The sequence below is a fragment of the Aethalodelphis obliquidens genome, unplaced genomic scaffold (assembly GCF_003676395.1).
Source record: "Aethalodelphis obliquidens isolate GAN/ISIS:26980383/991018 unplaced genomic scaffold, ASM367639v1 scaffold62, whole genome shotgun sequence".
Lineage (NCBI taxonomy): Eukaryota > Metazoa > Chordata > Mammalia > Artiodactyla > Delphinidae > Aethalodelphis > Aethalodelphis obliquidens.
In genome coordinates this window covers 2716196-2731142 of record NW_020838006.1, presented here as the reverse complement: position 1 = coordinate 2731142, position 14947 = coordinate 2716196, and the positions used below count along the sequence as shown (strand labels likewise).

At 38.9% G+C, this 14947-nt stretch overlaps 1 protein-coding gene across 12 annotated transcripts in view; it reads right to left on the bottom strand.

Annotated features, from left to right (window-relative positions):
- The window catches only part of RBMS3 (RNA binding motif single stranded interacting protein 3), a 715251-nt gene that overhangs the window by 114261 nt on the left and 586043 nt on the right, over nt 1-14947 (bottom strand). For all 12 annotated transcript variants that reach the window (XM_027088163.1, XM_027088168.1, XM_027088170.1 and 9 more), the window contains one exon: nt 1664-1710. In XM_027088163.1, the coding sequence (XP_026943964.1) occupies nt 1664-1710 (47 nt within the window). The remainder of the gene's footprint in view (nt 1-1663; nt 1711-14947) is intronic.

The window sequence follows — 14947 nt, the reverse complement described above, 5'->3', positions numbered from 1 at the left end:
GCACCACCCAAAGTTCACTTTGGGCTGCTCGGATTGCAGGCTGAAATCTCAATTTTTTTCTCTGTACGTTTGTAATGGATCAGGATGAAAACTTGGAAAGTTAGGTCTTTGGGAAAACAAATTCAGATTTTAAATTGTGCACTGGAAAGATGACTGACTAAAGCAGAGCATTCACTCTCTCCAGTCCGGACCTAGGCCACTGGGGCATCTCCAGTCCTTGACACCATGTGCCATTAAATTACAAATGTAAAATACTTGGTACTTAGTATGTGTTCAACAAATGTCATTCCCTTACATTATAATACCTGTTTTCTGTCACTGTCGCTGAGCATATATATATAATATATATATATAATAATGCCTTATTCTATGCCTTTTGAGTTAACTATTTTATTTTCCCAACTATACAGTACGATTCTAGAGGACTTTATTTCATGTCTTTACATCTTGTCTTTTGTTCTTCTGACCACCAAGTTTAAAGTGCCTTGTTGGAAATAAGAGAAGGCTTATTGGATAAATGAAAGGATATTCTTAAGTTTCACTCCTAGAGAAGTTTTAATGAACAAAGGACAAAGGACTAGACTCTTACCCTAGACTACCAACCATGTTGACTCTTTCATGGAAGGATAGACCGTGAGTTTCTTGAGGGCAAAGCCCTTGTCTCATACATTGTTTTTTTTTAACCTATAGAGCATAGTACTGTGCTTGGCAGACTCATTGGATGTTTACTGAATGAGTAAATAAATGACCCCCTGAATGAATAACTATAAAAATAAGAGGGAGCTAAACATTTTCTACATCCCACAGGTGTTCATTAGATGCAGCTGACTAAATAGAAAAATGGAGTTTAATTCCTTCTATCCTCTAAGTTGATCTTAAATGAGACCTTCATTCTGATTGCTTCTTTAATGAGACTGAAAGACAGAAAACTGACAGCCATGGAGAAATCTAAGATAAAAGGGTGTGAAAATAAAAATAATACTTATTCTTTGGTTTGTTGGTCCATTGCAGGATGGCCAAACTAAAGAAAAGAAATTGCAAAGTAAGAAGAAAGTTTCAACCAAAGAATATTCAGAATGACAGAATTTTAGAGAGGCCAGATCGTGTAGCTTAAGTCTGATTTTTCAGAGGAGAATTTTAGGCTATGTGACTTGTTCTAAGTAAGAGGCTGCAAGTTTCCAGGTGCTTATTACGATGAAGAATGAAAATGCAATCACCAAGCTACTAACTTGACTCTGTCCGTTACCCTTCCCCTGATAGCCAGAAGGCAAGAGTGGAAGCACTGTTAATGTCAAAATGAACCTGGGCACATGCTAAAACTACTGAAGTCTAAACTCTAGAGTTATTAGTAGGAGCGACACTCTTACCATAGCGATACACGGACACTTCTCCCAGACCAGTCTATCTACATACACCCCCCTTCAAATCCTACTCCTTACTCTTTCTCAGATGAGAAAGGGAGAGACAGAATGTGGGCAGAAGCATTGTAAGAATGGGTGACATGGGGGGTGCCATGAAATAAGAGTCACTCACAGGAAGAAAAAAATACAATGATGAGAAAGGTTTAAAACAAAAAGAAAGATTTGAATATTTTTCTTCAGTACTGATTTCAGAGTTCAAAGATACCTTAGCAATTAAAATAGAGAAAATGTAGTCTACTTACCCATTCTGTATGGCAGCTGTGGGGTCATAGGTCAGAGCCATGCCAGCCTGTATATGGGGGGAAGAGGGGAGAAAATGGATCTTAACATTTTTATGGTGGTGTCCAAAGCATTCAATACGCACAATGCTTTTACCTTTACTTTCTACGATTTAAGTTTACTTTATCCTATATATTTCTCCTCCCTTACTACCAAGACTAGCATTTTTACTATCTGAACACAAGAATCCACCAGTGAGTTCGGGAGTTTATATTATATATCCAGACAACCCAAAGAACAATGCAGTTTGGATGATTTTCATTTCTAATTCATAAGCCATGCACTGTCTAATCTGGTATCCTTATAATTTCTCAGTATTTTCAAGAATACCTATTGTATATCCCATGGCATGAAAAAAAGGAAAGGATAGATGCTGGGGTCAGAGTAAAAATAAAAGCTACTTAAAACACATTCGACCTTTTAGAAGAAAATGTTAAGAAACATTTATTTTAAAATATTGCATGCCTCAGGGGTGTCTAGGCAATGAATCACAGAGTGCTGTCCAATACTTGCTGGTACCTGTCTCACTAAGAGTGTAGAAAGGGAAGGTCATTTACATGTGATGGAAATTCTAGGCCTTGTGGCTAATAAGGAGGTGGTTTAGTTATTTTTCTAAGAATAAAACCACCACTGAAAAACTACATTTCTGTAACTGACAGTTGTTGCAGAAGAGAATATCAACTTGATGATCGCTGACTGACACCCTACCTCCTTGCATACACATCATCATATTTCATCCTCACAAGGACCCTATGAAGTAGGCAGGAGAAATATTTCCTCCATTTGATAGATGCAGACACGGAAACTTGGAGGGATCAACTGACTTGGTTAAGGTCACATGTGTGGAGGCAGAACCAGATTCCAACCCAGACCAGCCATGACATTGACTAGGATTTTGAATGAGCCCCGAAGATCATTTCTTTGTGGCCGCATGGGTCTACCACCCTTTGTTTTCCAGAACTGTCAGCCTGGTTATTGCTTGTGAGCAGAAACAGAAATAGAATGAAACAAAGATGACTAGGTTGTCTTTAGGTTGGATTTTTTTCTTTTTGGAAACTTAAAAATAAATTAGTCCAATGTCAATCTCCTGGCTCGATAATGCACTATTATTATATAAGATGTAACCACTGGGAGAGACGGGGTGCAGGGTAAATAGGACCTCCCTGTACATGTCTTTTGCAATTTCCTGTGAATATATAATTATTTCAAAATAATAAGAAAAAATAAATTAGCTTTAGTAAGAAAAAAATAAATTGACTTTTGTAGAGGATAAGAAAAACCATAAAAACTTTAGAGAAAATAAAAAAGATCTTTCATGTTTGAGTTTTTTTCCAGTGTGATTGAAGGTGGTTTTCCTGATAAGCTCATTTAATTCCTCAGTTTTAACACATAACTGAAATGAAAATTCTCAGGCTTTCTAAGATAGGGCCTGAAGTCCAGGACGGCCTGCTACATTCAAGCTTACATGCATTGTTTTCCCTAAACAGTAATTTCAAAATTATTATTAAGATTGGTATGAGGAACAAAACTGTAGAGCCATCTATAAATGAAACTGGCATACAGGGAGCACACGTAATTGAAACGAAGTTTGCAAACAAAGCTGAGATGGAGATGCACTGAGAATACAGGCTTAATGATAACTGCCCATCACTCATGTTGAAGAAATACGATATGATAATGTGACGAGCTGGGGTCTGGAAAATGAGAATAGAAGAGTGGAAATGAAGACAGATTACTTTCCCCCCCATGGGAGAAGCAAAGGCAGTGATGTCAAAGCACATAGATTCTAAGTCTAAATTCTTCCCTAGATGGGGTCTCTGCCATGTGACAAATGGGAGGCTGGTCTGAGGCCAAAGACTCCCCAGGAGGGACCTGTCCAGGCGGGACTCCATGGTTCTGGGTCCTGGAGAGGGCAGCTGGAAAAACTGTCCATCTGGGATGAGACTTCCCTCTTAGAATCCCTAAGCTTCTTTCCTCTAACTTATCCAAGATGTCACACCAAAGACAGGATGAAAAAAACAGGTTTTGTACTCAATAAAGATATTATTTATTTAATTAATAAGAGATTTATTTAATAAATAAATTTAATAAATAAATTTAAATTTATTTATTAATATTTAATCAATAAGAGATTTATTTAATAAGAAATTTAAATGATCACTGTATCTTCAGACCCCTGTTCACCCCCAAATTGTTTAAATCCCAGGGGACTTTAGGAAGCCACATTTAACTGTTTTCCTTGAACGTATTTTCCAACAGTGCTCAGAGACCAATGCTTTTCTTGAATTATAGGTCTTCAATATTCTCTTTTTATGCCATGTGTATTTGTTCTGGCAATGTCAGGTAAAGATTTTTTTTCTTTCACATTTGACTTGAATTCCTCATGGATTATAGTTAACCAATCAGGTCTAGCTAGGAATACGGTAATTATTACAAAAATTCTCTCTCTTTCTTGAATAGTATTTGATAATCAGAAAGCCTAAGTTGGCCTCTTCCTCCATCTTAAACCTCCACTCATCTTGCAGAAGATGGAAAGAACTAAATAGATGATAATATGGTTTAGTGGAAAGAATATATGTTTTGGACCTGGGTCCAAGTCTTAGCTCTGTTGTTCTCTAGCACTGTGACCTCAGGCAAGTTATTTAATCTATTTGAGCCTCATTTTCCTTAATTGTCAAGTGGTATAGTAATACCTACCTCAGATGATTGTTGTGAAATTTAAAAGATATTACTTTTGTGAAACGCCCACCACAGTGCCTGGAGACAAGACACATACATAAACATTATAACACAAAGCAACACGTGGCAAGTGCCCCGTGAGGGTATGCATGAGGTGTAGGGGAGAGGCCAGGGTGGTCAGGGAAGGCACTTGGAAGAGGTACAGGTGAGAGATTTCCATAGATGGAGATGAGAGGCGGAGGCCAGTTTAGGCAGAAGGAATAATAGCATGGAAAAGGCGTGTGAATAAAAAGGGCAAGGCGGACGATCCACTTGCAGTAGAACATTGGAGGGAGCAGTTGACAATAAGATTTGGAAGGAAAGGAGGAAGGTCTTGATTGTTTGGTTCCTCTTGGGGAGCCACTGATCATTTTTCAAGCAGGAAAATGATATAGTCAAAGAGGGCTTTGGCAACAAGAAATAGCATGAGCCCCCTGGAAAACAGCGGGAAGAACCAGAGTGATGGGTGAGTAGGGTAGGCACTGGGGGACAGGTGGGTGGAGAGAAACTAAGGAGAGGATGAAGCCAAGTTTCATCTACTTCATGATTTGGCCTGGGGCCAGTTGTGCCTCTGAGGACCTTTGGCAAGAGAAGACAACCACAGATCTGCATTTGGAACACTGTGGTTTACAAAGCAAGGCATGGGTTAAACAAAGGGGTGTTTGAACTTAAACCGCTGGCTGAATATCACAGCACAATAACTAACACTGGGATGCACCTGGTTTTCATTTCATGTGTAACAGATTGTTGAGTTATAATTCTAATATGGTCTTAATGCAGATTTTTGCATTCCATTTCCTTTTGTTTCTTTCCACAAGGTAAAAAAGAAAATCGATTTTGCTGCTCTGTCTAGCCACCTTTATACTGAGCTAGAACCATGAAATTGTCATTATGTAATTAACAAATTTTATGGCATGTTTACAAACTCCAGAGTCACACAAAAAGTAAAGTAACTTGGAACCAAACGAAAATGTCACACCATATAAATAGAGAAGTGATGTTTAATCCCGTCACTCTCTTTTGAAAGGGGTTTATTAAATTCACAAATATTTTCCACTTTTTAAGTTCACATTATTTGTGGATTAAAGGCATTTATGATTTATTTAAAACAAAGAGGGGACATTTTTGTCATTTTCCAGCAGCAGCTGAGTTTTGGCTTAATATTTCAGCCATAATGGGGTATTTCTAGTCCTTTCAGATAGAATCTATAAGAGCTAAATAAAAACTTTAAAATATGGTTTATTGGAGTAATTAGGTGTCAATGAAAAAATGTTGCCTGCCATATCAGTAAACAAAGATTTGCAGCCATCAAGCCATCACACTACAGCCACTCTGGTGAGCCCTGAGGGAACTCAGGATAGAAACAGGATGCCCACCGTCAAATCATCAGACACTGCAGCCACTGCCCACCCCACAGTGCATCCTGAAGAGACTCAGGATGAGAAAGCACGGGATACTGGCCCCAGATAGCTGAGGTGCATATCAAAGCAATGATTTCAATGAGCCCTGACTTTTGCATCTTCCCATATATAGAAAGATGCATCCTTAACTTGAGATCTTTTGTTGCAAAAACTCCTGTATCTCCTGGTTCCTCCCTTACCTCTTTGGAAGCAGTCTCTCAGAGTGATCTGGATGCTGTGTCCCAGGCTTAAGTTCTCAATTTTGTCCAACAAATAAAACATAATTCTCAACTTTTAGGTTGCGCATTTTTTTTTCAGTCGACATAGGGACCCAAAATTATTTCCAATAAACATAGGGGATTCATTGAGACACATCATTTTGACTTAGGGGCTAGATATTTGATATCCAGAACTTTAAATGAAGAAGTAATAATTATGGAAATACTGCTTAAAATGTACTCACTAGAGAAGGCATTACCACTTCAAGAAGACCTTCTAGACTGGAATGCTTGGTCTTATCTGAGGAGCAGAGTATCATTGACTCTAACAAAGCCACTGAAAAGATAGCTGATAGAATGGTTTCTATCATTTTTGAAACTGTTTTTACAGTGTAATGTGAATGGGAATCAAAACATTTGATTACATGGACAAATACACACTGTAATTCCTGGAAAACTGAAACACTGATGTTGTAGCCTAATGTTTCTCCTTTTTCTAAATTCTGCCCTGACACACAATACATCATGATTGGATGAGTTACAAATGAATAATTATAAAACTTTCCAATCTTCTAAGATCAGATTTCAGGCAACACTTTAATAAATAGGTAGTAAATATTGTATATTTTAGTATATTGCGTACTGAATTTTAATATTGCGTACTGAATTAGCACAAGATGAGTTCAGGAAGCCAATGAAGAAAAGGATAACTTGGTTTTCTGGATATTATTTTTAAAGAGTTTAATTCTTACAACTAATTAAACAATCTTTATAACTGTTAGCTGGTTATGGTTAAAAATTTAATAACTGAAATAAGATGACTTAAAAAATGATATGTGAAAATGGCTTAAAAGTATAATGCGTTATAAATGTTTAGGTACTGCTATTGTCATGAAACCTCATTTAACTTTGTTTATATTTATTTACCAGCCTTTCTCTTTAGAAAACATGCCTTTTAGTGAAGAAATCATGATACAAAATTACGTGTACAATATGTGTGAACAAATAAAAATTTTAAAAATTAAAAAAATCTTCGACTACTAAGGAAAAATTACTGTCAACAATGTTCAATATTGGGATAAGTATTAACTATAAATGGCTTTCTTTACTTTCATATTTTTTTCTGGCTCTTTTAAGTTGTATATGATGAGAAATATTTTATAATGGAGGAAAAACCAAAGAAACATACTATATCTTCTATTATTTGTTTTAAAATTATAAATTCAGGAGGGTAGAAAAAGGCATACTATTTGTAAAAGTCATATAGATCAGAGGTCTGATTCAGAAGTAAGCTTGAAAATGTCAGGAGACATTTGGATTTGCTGGGTCAGTAGAATACAGAAAGCTGGGAAGGATAGGGACTGTTACAGCCAGAAGGGTCAGGGAGAGACTGAGCAGGGGGTCAAGAATGAAGACCGAAAATCCAGGGTTAATGATTCAGGGTTTCTAGTGGTGGAAGCTAGTAACAATGTATAAATCCAAAGGCCAAACTGGCTGAGAAATTGAAAGTTTCATATTTGATCCCCGAAGTGTGGATATCCAAGACATTCAGAGGAATCAATAAAAATCACCAGAAAAACCACAAAATGATCAATACCCTGTCAAGCTTTTGGCCAAAGAAAGGGCTTTTAACCTCTTTCCTGTTAAGAGAGTGTGCTTGCTGAAGAGGATATGAGAGCCTGAACTCCTGGCCTTCAGAAGAGGCAAGTGGTAGGGTTTTACCGGGAATGGCTCTGGCATGGATAAGTGACCACTGAGTGGTCTGTGTCTCCTGGGAGAGGCAGTCAGCCATGTAAGGCAGGTCTCTGCTCTCACCTGCTGGAGGGATGCTCCTTGGGCTTTTTGCAGCCAGTCCCTCCTCTAAAGAGAGGATGAGGGACAAATGAGACAGGAGACAAGGAAATGTCCAAAGCCTACAAAAGGGAGCCAATATTGCATGGTCCTAAGATAAGACAGAAATCCTAGCTAACTGTCCCAAAAGATGCCAACCAACCTGTGAACTGGCTTACAGTGCACTCCCTGACTTTCATAATTTCTGAACCCCCAAATCACTGTTATTCCAAATCTTATTTGATTAGTTTGCATCATTTGACCAGGGATTTTTTTTTCCCCTTCTTCCTTCAAAACTCCTTTCCCTCTGCTTCTGTGAGGCTCTCCCCTAGTTTTCTTCTGACCTCTCAGAGGGCTTTTTCTTGCTCGATCTGCCTTTGAGGTGCCAGTGCTCAGGACAGAGTTTCCCTCCTTCTCTCTCCTTCTACACAACGATGACATTCACTTTATGATCCCAACTATTGTTTACGTCCAAGTGATGCCCAAATCTTGGTCTCAAACTCAAGTATCCATACTGAGTTCCAGACACTTATTGCCAAGTTAAATTAGTAAGTTCATGTATCATCAGTATCTTTTTTTAGGTTATCATTTCTTGTTTGGGTGTTTACTACTATCCTTTGGTAAAAATATCCTCTCCAGCCTTTGCTTGCACCTTCCTTTCCATCCACCAACCATACCATCATGCTGTGAAATGTGTTCTTATGATAGGCAGATCTGAACACATTGGTGGCATCTTATCACCTTTGAGATAAAACATGGCTTACAGAGCCTTTCGTGATCAAATGTGTATGTACCTCCTGACCTCCACAACTTTCCTGTGCAATTCCAGACCCCTCCCTTCACCAAACTCAGACATACACTCACCCTGCCCTATAGTGTTAACCTCTGGGCCTTTGCAGCTATAGGTTTTGGCTGGAAATGTTCTGTATCATTGTCTGAGGGAATACTGCAATGCTCTTCTCCCAGCCTCAGGCTAAATGTCATAGCCTCTAAAAGCCATTTCTCTCTCCGTAAAGCATTAACCTCTTTCTTAGCTCTGTCCCCATGATGCAGGATGGGAGCTAACATGACCACACTTTGCCATGCGTATGCCTCTCTTAACCAGGCTCCTGAATGTTTCCATCTTGGTATATCTTCTTCCAGAAGCAGTGCTTGGAATGTAACAGACTCAGTAAATGTTTGTTCAATGAATTAGTAAATGAATATATTTCCACTGTGGGGAATGGAAATTTTATGCAGTGGAAATGTGGAGCCCCAACCGCTGGACTGTCAGGGAATTCCCAAATTTGTATTTGAAAATGGAATTGGAGTGTTTTAGATTTTCCTTATTAGCAAAATTTCCTTAAAACAATTTCAAGTGAACTCACTCAAACGTCTAAAGACAATGTCTCAGCCCTTGATTGATTAGTAGAGATGGGGGGAAGCAAAATGATTGTTGGGGTCATTGGGAGACCTTCCCGATGTAACAGGGCAGCCCATGCACATGAACCATATCATGAGGGGGAGGCCAGGAGGAACTCGAGGCCCCTCCTTACCCAGGCATCTGACCCCAAGTGCAGAGAAGAGGAGATCGTTAAAAGTCGTCTTGAAATCTCGAGGAGTTTGTCAGGAATTAAGCAAATGAAATGCAGGGGACTTATCACTTTAAAAAGAAATAGTAACAACAGGCAGAGAATAGAGATAATTTGCCTCCTTGTGTTTGGGAAAAGAACATCAAGGAGAGTTATGCTACTGTTTATGAACTCTGTCATCTCGATATTTCTGCTTTTTTGGCTTTCGCTACAGCATTCTTGTCAGACAGAGATGCTCTCCCCTATCTTACAATAGAGAAGGTCAAGATAAAAAGATGCAGACAGAATTAAGATTGGAAGGCTGAGAAAGTCTATGGCGGCACACACAAAAAAGCATTGTTAAAAAGGAAACAGGGCTTCCCTGGTGGCGCAGTGGTTAAAGATCCGCCTGCCAATGCAAGGGACACAGGTTCAAACCCTGGTCCGGGAAGATCCCACATGCTGCGGAGCAGCTAAGCCCGTGAGCCACAACTACTGAGCCTGTGCTCTAGAGCTGCAAGCCACAACCACTGAAGCCTGTGTGCCTAGAGCCTGTGCTCCACAACAGAAGCCACCGCAATGAGAAGTCCGGGCACCACAGCCAAGAGTAGCCCCTGCTCTCTGCAAGTAGAGAGAGCCCATGCACAGCAACAAAGACCCAATGCAGCCAAAAATAAAAATAAATAAAATTAAAAAAAAAAAAGAAGGAAGCAGAAGAAAAGGTATCGTAGCATTATACCATGTAGCTAAAGGTCTCAAAGTCTTGGGGGAAAAAAAGTGCTAGTCTGAGTTCGTCATTAAAACCAAAGTTAAATGAAGCCTTGATTGATAATCATAAAAGAGATAAGAGAGCATTGCCATATTTAATGTAGGTACTTCTGTTTTTATCTCTGTCTAAATGACTGATCTTTGTAGATTCCAAGACATAGTTTTGTTTTTTGCTTTTTAATTTTTATTTTATATTGGAGTATAGCTGATTAACCATGTTGTGTTAGTTTCAGGCATACAGCAATCCAAGACATAGTTTTGTTTCACTTTTTAATATCCATGAAATTGGGGCTCACAGTATACTTGATGGCATTTGAGAGTTTGGCAAGTTTCTCTGCTTTTTTAGTGGTATTCAATATAATACTTTATCTTTAATTGATGGTGTCTTAGAGTCAATGATGTAGTGTATATACTATTAATCTCCACCATAACATGGGTAAATAGGGTAAAAAATATCAGATGCTGAGGTTGCATCCAGGGCGAGCCTGTGCAGCTAGACAGCTGAAAGTCCCAGGTATCTAGCTAATTGATCTGTATTCTGCCAGGTCCCAGCTATAGTTTGATGTTACCTTGAGGTCACAAGCTGCAGCTTAAATATTGATGGGGATGACTCTGCATTTTGTGACAGGTGGGTTGCCAAGACAGTGCCAACAACTCCAGAAATCCCCCAGGTTGTTGATGCCCCACTTAGCTGCCCTGATCCATGGAGACTGGGTCAAGGGCATACAGGAGACGTGGAGATCAACCATCAGCCTTTCTCCTTGTAATTGCTTGATGTAATCTTCCCAGCCTTCAGCCCCTCCTAATTCTCCCAACACTATCCCCTCCCCAAGAATATAAGTAAGTTTTCCCATTCTCCTCCTTGGGAATGGAGAGGAGACAGAGGACTAGAGCTTGTCATCAATCACATTTTATCCAAACTTACACTATTACAGGAATTTACAAGATTTACCTTTAGTGATCATAGGTTAGTAAATATTAGACCCAGCAGCTTTAAAATAAGAACACTTGGGCTTCCCTGGTGGCCCAGTGGTTGAGAGTCCACCTGCCGATGCTGGGGACACGGGTTCGTGTCCCGGTCTGGGAAGATCCCACATGCCGCGGAGCGGCTGGGCCCGTGAGCCATGGCCGCTGAGCCTGCGCATCCGGAACCTGTGCTCCGCAGCGGGAGAGGCCGCAACAGTGAGAGAGGCCCACATACCGCAAAAAAAAAAAAGAACACTTAACTAAGGAAGCATTCATGCTGAGTTACTAAGAATTCAAGTTCTTTTGCCAATGGGAAGATTTCTTTTGAGATTAGAAGGGTCATTCACCTTGAGTCTGCTTTCGAAATTGCAGGCAAAGCACATGAAATGAAAACACTTCATCTGGTGGGCTAGGTAACACACTTAACTGCAAGTGCTGTCGTGTATCATAACAGCCAATTGCTCTTTTCAAGATCACATATGTAAAGATTCTCCTTCAGTTCAAAGTTAAGAGGACTATTTTCAGAACCTGGCCATGTTGCTAGATACATCTTAACTTTTTTCCCAAGGTCTCATTAAAGAAAATAATTGGACAACTAACTGCCAAGCACTATGATATATCCAATGGAAACAGTAGCAAACTATATAGATGATGTTTCTACTTCCATGGAATATGGTTGAAGATAACCTCAATCTACATGCAACTATTACTAAGATTTTCAGATAATTATAATTAATAATTAATTTTCAGATAGCTATACTATTTCATAGGAAACTGTGCTTCAGTTTCTCCTCAAAGTATTACTTCTTTTTTTTTTTTTTTTTTTTTTTGCGGTACTTGGGCCTCTCACTGTTGTGGCCTCTCCCACTGCGGAGCACAGGCTCCGGACGCACAGGCTCCGCGGCATGTGGGATCTTCCCGGACCGGGGCACGAACCCGCGTCCCCTGCATCGGCAGGCGGACTCCCAACGACTGCGCCACCAGGGAAGCCCCAAAGTATTACTTCTAATGGCTCATTGGGGCAGGACGTCAATTCTGTATCTCTGAAACAAATTTTCTAATGTTCAGTATTGTAAAATAAAATTGTAGTCAATATGGTTCCCAAGCTAACAGAAATGATGAATTCCTGGGCCTGCTGTCAGGTTCTTCTCATACTTAATACGAAGGACACTGACTGGTGACTGATCAAATAGTTTGGAAGCAGGATGCACTAGTCAGAAAAGATCCAACTGCAGGCCAGAGGGCCACGTGTTTGAGTTGTGCCTTGTTTTCCTCACTGCTAAGAATGTCTCAAAGCATGTGGTTTACAATAACATTGGTAACAACTACTGACAGCCCAATGCTTTCAAGAAACTCAAAATATTCTGTTGCTAGGGTTCCCTATGAACTGTGACTGGAGTGATAGCCTCTTCTCTCCAGATTTTATGGAGCATGTTTGCCGTTACTTCCACAGACATCTACATGCCCTTCAGCATCAATAATGTCCATATCAATGTGACCCAGTTTGGTTCCTACAGAGCCAAAATGGCTTCTTCTCAGATGCAAAGAGGTGTTTAAATAAGAATGATATAAATGTAGTGGAAATAATTCAATGTATTAGGCTAATGACTTTTTCTTGCTAAGGAAGATACATGAATCTTTACATTGTGTCAAATGTTTAAGGATTTTATGAAATAATTCCGAGTCTACTGGTCACTCATGGACTCATTAAATTAATGAAAACAGGATCAGGGCTTTTTCCAAATTCCTTAGAGAGTTTTACACATATTGGTTGAGTAGAGTAAGAACTAATGTCTTTAAATACATAAAGGCTGACAATAGACTGTAACACAACTCTTCAAATTAAGATAGTTGGCTCATACACTGGTAACAGTTACTTTTGATACCCATGCACATTATTTTTTACATCAGTGGGAGAGACATAAAATTAACCAAGAGACTGGATCCCATTCAATGGCAGTGATCATAAAATAAGATAGAATTGAATCTTGTTATTTGAAGTAGTTCTATTCTATTAAGTCACCATGAACACTGAATTAGGGAATACTGAGTCACTGCTTCTAGAGGAAATATATAGTTAGGTTCCTGCCTGGTCACAACATTTTCACCAACTAATCAATAGATAACCTTGTTTTATATCTATTTTTCTCTAAAGACACCATATTTAATATATACTGTTGATTCATTAACATTGAACTCAAAACCAACAGTGCTCTAAGTCATGCCTGAACAAAGCTTATCTTTACTTTTCCATATTTTTTCCATAAGGCACATTATAGATTTCTTTCACATAGAAACACTAGACAACACTTCAGCACTACACTTGAGGGCCATTTTAAACAGTGAAAAGCACGAACAAACAATACCTGTAACCCTAAATAAACCAAAGAAAGGACATTAGTTGATAGTATAAGAACTGAAACAAGAAGGCAAAGCATCACGTGCTCAACCTCATCTGGGGGGTATGTGTTTGGTGACTCAAACTTTTTGCTGCTATGCACAACTTCAAATGACCATAAAAACACCGCGAGTATTGATCCTGGGTACCAAATAAATTTTAGCAAGTGGGATAAATTTACAAATCTGGTTCCCACGAATAACAAAGATCAACTGTACCTTTTTTCAAACTGATTATTTTGTGAGTCTGAGTCTTTCATTAAACAAAAGGAAATTTTATAAATTAATAGCACTATTTATAAGGATTCTAAAAATTCCTTACACAGAAGAATTTGGTAACCTCACCCTTGAAATAGATTAGGATGCAGAAGCTTAAAGATTATTTACATTCAGTACTATGAAGTCCGTAGAATATGTAAGAAAATTCGTTTGCTAATTCTTTGTTAAATCCAGAAAGTCACCAGTTGTGGCATCAGAATGCTTCTTCTGTCAAAGATAATAGTTTTGAAAGATACTGGAAAGTACTTGACCATGAGGAGTACTTTTCATAGCCACGGAGGTTGTATAAGCACTTTTGTAAACGTCATTAGTTGCCAGAATAGGTAGGTTAATAATTCATCTTCTTTCCCTTTAAAAACACCAACCATGTAATTCATCAGTAGCTCAATCTTTTCCTTGATATCTACAAGAGTTCATGTTTTTCTTTTACTTTTTTTTCTTTTTCTTTCATCTTCTCCATCCAAGTCCCCCTCTCCTTGCCAGCTCTTGGCTTTTTTGATTACATGACCTTCAAGGGAAAATTGGCTAGAAATTTGAAAATCACGTAATGTTCAGTGCCAAATAATGCTTGGAATGCAAATAACGATTGTGGGTATGATCTTATAAAAACATTAACAAAACGTGGGTCAAAGTTTGTCATTCAGCTTGAAAGCTGTGGATTTGTGACTTAAACTCCAGTGTTTGACCCCGTTAGCCACTCGAGTAGAGTGCCTGGTAACTTACAATCAAAAGCAAACAATTTTGAGCATATCACAGACGTTGACACACATGATTCCTTAAAGTTCAGAAAGAATTATTATTCTCAGTTGGGCACATTAGAGGACTCAAGATTTATTAAATAACAACTCAAAGCTCAAGTTACTTCTCTTAACTTTATTCTCTCAGAGCCACTCGGCACCCGTGAGCATGGATGCCTCTACGGGATGGGTGACAAAGCAGAGCTTTCCAACTTCCAGGAGAATTGGGGGTGGGGTGGGGTTTAAATGTAGACAAATCAGCTACCTACCCTGAAAAACAAACAACCAATCAATCAAATGAACAGTTAATGGTTAGTAACATGACAAATGTGAGCTGATATTCATGCGGCTGCTGTTTTTGTTATTTTTGCTGTTATTTTGGCT